The sequence below is a fragment of the Argentina anserina genome, chromosome 6 (genome assembly GCF_933775445.1).
Source record: "Argentina anserina chromosome 6, drPotAnse1.1, whole genome shotgun sequence".
Classification (NCBI taxonomy): domain Eukaryota; kingdom Viridiplantae; phylum Streptophyta; class Magnoliopsida; order Rosales; family Rosaceae; genus Argentina; species Argentina anserina.
This window is the reverse complement of record NC_065877.1, coordinates 36,913,313-36,923,762: the sequence shown is the minus strand read 5'-3', so window position 1 is coordinate 36,923,762 and position 10,450 is coordinate 36,913,313. Positions and strand designations below refer to the sequence as shown.

At 37.1% G+C, this 10,450-nt stretch overlaps 1 protein-coding gene across 1 annotated transcript; it reads left to right on the top strand.

Annotated features, from left to right (window-relative positions):
* Positions 1–1,004: 1,004 nt before the first annotated feature.
* Positions 1,005–10,440, top strand: LOC126800612 (truncated transcription factor CAULIFLOWER A-like). Its single transcript, XM_050528006.1, has 7 exons — positions 1,005–1,382; positions 7,252–7,321; positions 8,222–8,283; positions 8,382–8,481; positions 8,817–8,858; positions 9,634–9,675; positions 9,885–10,440. Exons 1-7 carry the CDS (start codon positions 1,198–1,200, stop codon positions 10,065–10,067), a joined length of 684 nt encoding a protein of 227 aa, XP_050383963.1. The 5' UTR covers positions 1,005–1,197; the 3' UTR covers positions 10,068–10,440.
* The last annotated feature ends 10 nt before the right edge of the window (positions 10,441–10,450 follow it).

Genomic DNA, 10,450 nt, shown 5'->3' with positions numbered 1-10,450 from the left:
TAGGAAACTGGGCCTAAAGCCAGGTGTGGGTTGAGCCTATGACTACAATGATCGATAACGCATTATCGGAAGGAAACCTGAGAATTGGTTTTGTGATTCATCTCGGCCAATAAGCTCTCTTTCCTGTACTGAGCAGAGGTCAGGGAAACTGGGAAGGTGTGAAGGTGGCCGTTTAGATAGAGTTGGAACTGAACCTAAAGGTGACCCGGTTAGGGTTTAGCCGCTTCGATTTCGGATCGATATGGGCGGGACCCGATGGGCGTTCTTATAAGGATGCGTGAAAAAGCGGAAAAAGATATTTAGGCCGAAATGATCGAATCAATATCTCCACAGAGAGAACCGAGGGCCAAAGGGTCATTTCGGTACTCTGAGGCTCTGAGAGATCCACCCCCACCATCACCACCACCACCAGTCTTGCAGAGTATTTTTACCATTAAAGGAAAGACGTGGAACATTTCTGGAACGACGATGGGACACTTCCAACTCAAAACTCGCGAAAGGCATAGTGAAACTAGGTTCACTAGTCCCGCCACGTGGACCAATTAAGGCAGCTCTTCCTGGTCCACCGAGGCAAAGCACAGCCAACAGCAGATGATGCTATTTATAGCAAAATTAGAATTCGACAAAATTGAAATTTCTTTTCCCAATATATCCCTTCCAATCTTCCATGATACCAAAACCTCTTTTTGGGCTTTCCACTAACCCAACTAACACGTGCCGGTAGTACTGTTGCCGACGTGGCAGCCCTTAAATATCTTCGAGGCCGTCCCATCCCAATCCAAGCAAACACCATCATCATCAGTAAATTTCTTTTATTAGATCTATTTACTCCGGATACTTTCCTTTTTTTGCTCTCTCCGTCCCTCTCATGGGGGAGGGGATTGGAGTTTACATGATGGTTACACGTGGCGGAGAGTAGATGTATCGTATAATTTCCAGACGAGATTGGGTTTAAGGGTTAAAACTAGTATAGACTACAGAGAGGGAGAGAAGTGTCCGTAAAAATCAAAAACCCAAAGTCACCGACTGACCGCTCCAGCCAATCAGTTTCACGACCGGGTTCCCGTTGCCGATTCCGCTTATAAAAGCCCCTCTTTGACCTCACTTTCCTCAGATTCTCGACTCCTGCTAGTGCTAAGCTCACTGTTTGCTAGGGTTAGGGTTTTTGACGAATTACGATTTGCCCAGGAAGCGGAAATGGGGAGAGGGAAGGTGCAACTGAAGCGAATCGAGGACAAGATCAGGCGCCAAGTGACCTTCTCGAAGAGAAGGACTGGGCTGATGAAGAAGGCTCGCGAGCTCTCTGTCCTGTGCGGCGTCGAGGTTGGGCTCATCATCTTCTCCGCCAAAGGGAGGCTGTACGAGTTCTGTAGCGGCGATAGGTACGCTGTCCGATCTCGTTTGCTAATTTTTGCTTAGCCAAAATTTTGCTTTCAACCACTTGATTAGTACTTTTCTATATTCTATATATATACATATACATATCTAGCCACTAAGATCGTGCTGGCTTGGCTGCCTTGCTTTGCTTTGCTTTGCTGCCTGCTATTGTATGTAGATATGTACCGTACGTTGGTCAACCGTTGATTTACAACGTATACATGAAATCTTGTTCTGAGTTTAGTGTTTTACCAAAAAAAAAGCTCGCACTATTTCTCATACCAAAAAAAAAACTCGCACTATCTATCTAATTAGCTAAACAGCTTAATTTCGGCCATTGTAATGCTGAACTGCTGGCTAGGATTTCTTCATATTCTGCAGCTGGCCAGAATTTCATCATGTTCTGCTACTATGTTTGTCGAGTACTGTGTGTCAGAGATGTTGGAGCTAGCTCTATCGTCAAGTTCCGTTGATAAGCATGAACCATTTTAGCTAGAGCTATCGAGGCTAGCTTTTGTGTTCTTCATGCCCAAGATGATCATCGTGTTCATGGTCATTTCGTATATGTATTCGGACAATAGTGTTTTTTATTATATATGCATGTATTCGACCTTCTTCTGTGAAGTATAAGATGTATCTTCTTTCTGTCATGTTTTTGTTTTATTTTTTTGTGGTTAACTTCGATATACAGCTAGAACATAAACTATCAATCTCGAGCGGTGGCTTTTGGGTTGGGGAATGAAGTTGGTCGTATATACCTGGGTTAGGAATTTTATGAGATAGTGATGGACGGAGGGAGCCAGGATTCTAAAATATCCTGGGCTAAATTTATCTTGAGCTTCAATCTCAAAAATATTATATCGATAATATATGTTTTTTCCCATAAAATAATATTTCAATATGTAGTCGGTAAGTAATATACTGTATAAAATAATTTATATTGAGAAAAAAATACAGTAACTAATACGATTTAAATGACTAAAAAAACATCACATAGTCCGGATATTAGTATATGAATTAGGATTTATATGGTATATTTCTTTTATCAATGATAAAAATAGCAGGATTATGAGATGATTGACATTAATAGACTTTCATGTAACTAGCTAGAAATGTGGGTTAAATTATGAACAAATTAATACGTTAATTTAGTAACTATTTTGATTGACTGGGCTGTTTACAGAAAAAAGCATTGATTAGCATTATTCGTACATACATAAATTGAAGTGATTAGGATTGTTGTACGGGCTACCGCCCAGGTCATGTTACACTAAGCTCCGTCACTGGTAGTGAAGGTGGCCAATCGAGTGAGAGGCCAAATATTCTTTTATTTAGTTGATTTCTTCTGCTGCCAATATTCCCTAAGCTGGTCAAGTCTTAACAGCTTTACCGGAGCTTAGGACAGAAGGCATCCGTGCATGCCTGGCTGAACCTGATGTCTCACATCAATATGACTTTCATTTCAATAAACCATTAGCATACCATAAATTTGCGGTGCTCCAGCGATCTTATATAATACGAGTTTGATTTGTTTAACTAACTTAGCGATAATAACATATAAATGAAACTTATGAGTTCACAATCATATACAACTAGTACTAGGAAATTATATGTATGATCAAAATTACAAACGGTATCTTTATTGACGAATGCTTGGAGAAGACGATTAACGAGTTCATTGTGTTTTTTGGTGAAAAGAGGAAAAATATAAGGGGAATTCTATTTACACGCTTGAAATAATAGCTAAATGCATCTTTATCTTTTTTCTTTTTCTAATTGACTTTTCAACTCACATGTAAATACTAATAACTATAATATAAATTCAGTTTTATTTTGTTTTTTATAAAAAAATGTGCAAATCTAATCGTAGTGCGTAATTTGTTGGAGACATCAAAATATTTTTTTTCACATATTAGTTCACACACACGATATGTGACACTCAACAAATAGCTCACTTCAAGATAACTAGTATTCTTGCACACGCGAGCACGACCCTTTCACTTACTATAGCTGTGAAGATACATGGAAGAACGAGGGAAAATATTTAATCTGTACTCAAGTAACACAATTAAGCATTATAAAATATTTAATAAAGGAAATAGACTGAATGATTTTGAAATGCACTCAGGATGACCATGTTCTTTTTTCTAGGACATGCATACTGCAACATTTTGCTATACATAATTAACTTGAAATTGTTTTATGGCAAGACATAGAAAGTGTTACTTTTCTCTTTCAAACGAGTATTTCGTGACAAAGATAACTCTTAAGCATAGTTGGGACTTTGGGATTAGCTTCTCAAATTCATCCATACATAAGCACATGTTAGGAGGAATGACAAATAAATCGAAAACCATAAACTGAATGGATCAGCGCCAAATTCAAACCTTATGAAACTTCACGAAGTCCTACGGCAATTGCAACCTCTCTTGTATAAATCTAAAATCAATGAACCAACTTGTGATCCTTCGAATCCGTATTTCAAATCAAATAGCAACAATATCTATAATAATTGTCAGATTAGACCTCGAGTGATATGATAACACTGTCCTCATTTTAGGTAATCTGCTCTCCATCTTTTCAGTTTCTCCTCCTATTTTTCTGTAAGATTTTGCCAATGTCTTTGTGAGTAACCGTCTACATAGAGATCGGAACAAAAGTAATAGGGAAATCAAATACCTAGAATGTGATTCTCTTCTTTGAAAACTCAATAATTTGATTTCTTCACACTTTAACGGACCCAAGAAGGGACACACTATAGGGATAGGATATTTTTTTAACTATCCCCTTTTCAATTGTCTAGTTGAAAGACCAAAAAATAGTCTAATTGGGGGCCGAGTATAACCAAGGTATTGTTGTAAATAGGGATATGTTAGAGTTGGAGTATAATTAAATTAAGGACTTGACTTAAGAGGTTGACATGTGTGAAAACATTCATAGGCCAAACTATATAGGGTCATTTCCTTGCCTTGACATGTTCTATAATGAGGCCTACTAAGGGTTATAGTTAACAAACCAAGTTGGCGCATTTTGAAACATTTAACACTTCAAACAGTTTCAATTTTTTTGGTGAATAACTTATATTGATTTAATATATTGTTTTAATTTCACAGCCGCCCAAATGTACATAAAATGGCACATTTGCCACCATATGCCACGAGAATTTAGGTCTCTAAAATTCTTATTGTAGAAATAAGAGAAGATTTTGTTCACTTCCATGAAGGGCAGAGGTATGTATAAATTATATAGTGTCAAAAGGAATTTGAACCTTTGAGCAATTCTGGAATAACAAAAAAAATCTTATTTAAGAGTAGCAAGAGGCACAAGGTCTGTACTTCAGTAAACGAAGCAGAAAATATAAACAAAGAAAAACTGAGTAGCAAAATGGAGAACTAAGTATAGTTGGGAAGCTACATTAGCTTCTCCACTGGTAAGCAAGATTTTTGTTTCGTTTTGAGGAAGTACTGGGAAACAAGAATTAGAAAAGAAAAAAGTGAAAAATCTCGTATTATGTAATTTCACCTACTAGAAGACAGCAGAATGATAAAGTGGAAAGCAAGTGGGAATCAGATTAATGCATTGGAAAAAATAATATAGTATCTTTTAATCATGTCCCAAATGAATTTTGAAAAATATTGTATATCTAGTTTGAGGGTCCCTTGGTTTGGACTTTGGAGAGAGGTAGAAGATCTATCCCAAAACCCTAAAATAAACATAGTTTCAGACACGTGGTAATATAAAAGGGTATTTGAACCACATATGCGCATTAAGCAGTGCCTCCCACCTTTTTTTTTGTTTTTTTTTTGTTTTGGAAAAGCATACGGGGGTAAGCTTTATGAGGACAACCAATTTCTTTGAACTAGGAGATGCCGAGTTAATTAGAGATCGCTCTTTACAAATAGGAGACATCTCATCATATGCAGAAAAAACTGAAGATGATGCATTAGAATCAAATTTCGACGTGTGTATATATACACACACACACACATTATTCTTACAACTATACAGAATATGTTAGCTGTAGATAATAGGAAAGTACATTTCTACTTGATTAGCTGGTGCATGTAAGACACATCATGCCGAAATTGTGTTGTCAAACACTCTCTTTGATATTTTTTGTAAGAAAATATGGTATACACAAATAGATCATTTGATTTTTCATGCATGTTTTTTATTGATTTAATGAGTTGTTTATCTTCCTCCACTTGCTTAGTTCAGTCAAATCATGCATCACTATGAACTATTTCAACGAAAAACAATCCAGACATGTTATCATGATGCCTAACAAACATAAAATACCTAGATGCATGATAATCGGTCTCATCACCACCCCAATGACTATCTGTCTACCCATAACTCCTAATTTGTCATTTTTTCAAGCAATAAGCCCTTTTCAATTGTCATTAAACCTCATTCAAAACATAAGTATTATATCATTCAAAACATAAGTATTATATGATAAAATAATATGATGTTCACAGTTCAAAATAATTGGAAATGGATGGAGGGAAAAATCTAGTTTGTAACCCTATAAAATCTCCCCCCCCCCCCCCCGCAAACCCCGTGCATAGAACGTGCGCCACCCAATCCAACTATAGAAAGCTGTTTCAACCACTAAAAAGACTTCCCATAATTACAGTCTTTGCCAATATTAAGGGTATTGGAAACTGTGTCTAAGTTTCCATTCAGAAAAACATTTCTCATCAAACTGTCGTAAAAAAGGCCAAAGGCCAACCCTTAGTCGCAAGCTAGTGAAATTAAAAGTCAAACTGGTGTTGACATTTGCTACTGGTCTAAACATAATTTCATAACCAATTCCGTAACGTATATACCCACTGACGGATCCAGGATTTATATCTCGGGGGACATGATATTTTTTCTTATAATGACTGAAATGATAAAATTCTATAGCGCATGAAATATGTAATGATATTACATTAGGTATATACTTTATTGATGTGAAAATAGCAATCCATCTAAAATTACTATTAATTTAATCAATTGCTGAAAAGAATTCTTTTTCATTGAGCAAATAGCTTAATTAAAATTAATAACCAATGAAAATAAAATGGAAAACATGTTGAAGAAATAAAGGCCAATATGAATGTACAGGGAAAAAAGACTCTAAAGGCTTGCATTTGTTGAGAATTGAATTTGGGTGGACTTGATATTAAAAAAACACCAAAACCAAGCTTACAAAACTAAAGCATATGTATTTTTTATCTATATATAATGTGTACTTGGTATATTATTGTCTGGATTTAGGGGGGACTTGAGTCCTCCAAGGCATAGCCTGGGTCCGTGCCTGTTAATATACCCTCGGAGACTAACTTCTCCTCGTACCTATCGATAGCTCCATCCGCCTTAAGTTTCATAAGTAAACACTTAACGACATCCGAGGTGTTCTTTCCAACAGACATTGGTGTGAGTTCTCCCATCTTGCATTCATCCGACGAGATGCGCTTCATTCACCACCTTCCGCCTTTATCCTTTGGATTCGCATATGCATCTTGTCAGCCTAAAACTGTAGATCTTTAATGGCGCAATGCCGCCTATCTCGTATGACTGAAATTGGCATTCCTTTTTACAGCTCACATTGAATATGACATAAGTTGAAGGAAAAGAAAAATATTCAGCCAATGTTCTTGTTTGTCAGAAGTTCTAAACTAGATTGTACTGCTTTTGTATGCATGCTTTTGAAGAACAATTTGACAATATAGCCCTGTACAATTAGACTTGAAAGTCTATTACCGTTCCATGTTTGCTTCAGATATATATATATCCATAAAATAGCACTAATTAGTATGAACCTTTGTACCATTAGGAGACTACATTCCATTTTTGTACTCCTAACAAAGTTTTCTTCTGCTTCAGCTTAGGAAATGTTCTCGAGCGTTACCAGATACATACTGAGGAGGAAGTTGCTGTTTCCAAGAATTCCAAGGTTAGAAGCATTTTAGCTTTGCATGAAGTTGGCACAGCCACAGTATTACATATAAAATCTAGTATATACAGTGAAAATGGTGCTCATGATCCCTTAACAACTGAAATGAATGGAGATTGTTATCACTGAGATAAAACGATTACAATTTAAAAAAGTTGACGGAAAGGCATATGTTTTCGAAGCAACTGTAGTATCTTTGCTTGTTTATCACTGGCAGCATAATTGTTAATGAACCAGAATCTTCCACATCTAATAGCACTAATATCATGGCTTGAATCATGGATCTGTGATTGTAATTCTAGCATCAGTTTTGATATTTGTCATCAATGTTCTAAAATCCCCGCCTAGGCGCTCGGAGATCCTTGGCCGCCTAGATTTTGGGCCGATTAATCCTCTGGGCGCTGGTTTTTAGCTGTCCGCCCGATTAACGCCTAAACCTTGTTTGTCATAGTTGTGTTTATCTGTATTATAGGATCAGATTTGATATGGTAGTTATCGTAGATTGGAAGATTGAGGTTGTAATATCCTATATATTTTAAATTCTGTAAATGATCAATTCAAGAGGAAATACATTTTCTACGATAATGCCTAGGCGGTCATGCGCTGAACTATGAAGCTACAATCTCTAATTACTGGTAAAGACTGTTAGAGATACTATACAGTTGCTAGTGAATTGTTATTGTAGGGATATCGTACTTCTTCACCATTTTGAAGTGAACATCCTTCTTAAGAAACATGAATAAAAACAAAAGATAAAGAATGTAAGCCAGACAGTAGAAATATGAAATATGTGGTGATGACCAATAGTAGTTCAGGTTTTGTAGTGAGAGGTTGTCTTTCCTTTATTACACCATCTTTTGTTAGTTCTTACACTCTGAATGTGTTGCCCTCTGCCCGCAGCATCATTTGGAATTTCCTGGTAATGATGCATGCACTACGAAGTCCCTGAAAATGATGCAAAGGTAATTGATCGAATTGTCTTGAACAAGCAGTAGTTATAGGTATAGCCGAGCCATGTGTATGATTGCACTGATTTGGATTGGTACTTGTGTGCTTGCAGTGAACTAGAGGCACAGAACATCGAAAATCTGGATGTGACAGAGCTTACTCAACTTGAGAAGCAACTGGAAGCAGTTTTAAGACAAACAAGATCAAGAAAGGTTGTTTAAATTATTTCTATCGAAATACTGTTCTGTTTGTTTATTTTCTCAGGTTTGAATTTTCACTGTCAAGTCTGGTCTCCTGTTTCCAGTAGAAGTTTCAAGTATTTAGAGAAGATATAGATTATATCAATTATACAGATTTTTTGTTTTTTAATCCCAATTTATATAGATTCTGAGTGTTTCTTTTCCATTAGTTATATATACTTATAGATAAAAAATCTGGCTAAATAACAAGAATTAAGATCTTAAGAGACAGAATAGTATGCTATATTTTGCTAAGTGTGAGATTCTGGATTAAACTCACATAAATAGTACTTTTATAAATGGTGCAGATGCAGCTCATGATGGAAACCATAGCAAGTCTCATTGAGAAGGTATGGCCATCTCCCTGCGTCATTTTATTAATCTTTGTAGGGTAATTTCTTCCTTGCTAGCTGTCTACCTATGTATTCAACTATTCAAGAAAGATGGAATGTGAGTTCGAAGAGTCATGCATCATAAGTTAGAAGTAGGCTCAAATTGGTTACACTGAGGATGACTAGAAGTAGTTCAGGTGAATATAAAGGGATTGGTTTTATAAAATAGGCCCATGAGATAGTGCAAGATTATCATCGTTTGTAAAACTATATTTTGACTTGTCTGAGATCTTATTTATCGATCAATGGACACAATATTACCTACTGTGGCTCTGTTAAAACCAACAAGAGCTTCAGTGAGGTTAATGGGAGGCTGTGTCCCAAATTTTCCCTTGCAGTGCAGAAGGAAGCTTTATTGACAAACAGAAATTTGTTACGATTCGATATCGGAAGATGACTGAAAAATGTACTACTGTTTATATGCCCAACACCAGGATGCACTTATTGCAGTGCTGTTTGACCATTATTTTGTTGCATGTTTGGGGTGCATTAATCTCTCGTTTTTCGGGGAGGGGGACTTTTGATTCCGGGAAAAAGGAATCCTTGTCAGTGAGGAATCCTTGTCAGTGAGATATTCGTGTGCGTTAAGTGTTTGAGGTATTGTATGGACTATGGAATGAGTAATCTGTATAGGAATCACAGAATGGAGGACATTGCAGCTACTCTGCAGAAATATATTGATAGTACATGTTTGCCTAACTTGTAATTGCTGGTGTCTGTAATGCAAGAACAGGGAAAGAAGCTGGAAGAAGATAAGGATCATATGGAACAACAGGTACTGTATATCCCAATTATTATTACTACTACTGGAAAACAAAGTTTATTGCATGCATATGCAGCCAGCTAGCACATAATAAGCAAAAAATAAGGAGCTGGTTCACAGCTAATTCAACTCACTAAGGTCTATGCTGCAAGTACTCGTATTCTGAGAATTAAGTGCTTAACAATCCACTCTTGATGCACCGTGTTTTTTTGGGGCCTCAGATTGCAGCACTGATGGTGGAGAAGGCGAAGCACCAGGAAGAGGCAATTCCAATTTCTGCTGCTGATGATAACGGTGATGAAGTTGAAGAAATGGAGGGAGAAGGAGAAGGAGAAGGAGAAGGAGACGCAGATGAGCATATCAGAGGTGCCAGGACCAAACATCTCATGCTTAATTTGTTTTAAGATCCCTTAGGGGACGATTACTTGCTTGTGTATACGTGTGTAATTTAGACCGGACATATGCATGATGCATGCAACGTGGCAAAAGCAGATACTGCCACACCTCAACTCCTAATGACACTGGTACTAGGAAGTCTTGAGAGACTAAGTGACAAACCGCACCGTTTCAACCACCGTTGTGTTTTGGCTTGACGAGGCACAAGAGAGGCAAGAAACCTCCTTACGGCCTCGTGCTATCTGGAGGAGTGTGTTTATTTGTGTAATGTAACAATGTCATGTAATGTGCAGCAAGCTACCTGTGTGCTCTCTCCTGTTCTCTCCAGCGCAGTGCTAGCTGTGTTTGGCGAGTAAAATGTATAATAAAACTAATGTTTGATTAGTTGAGT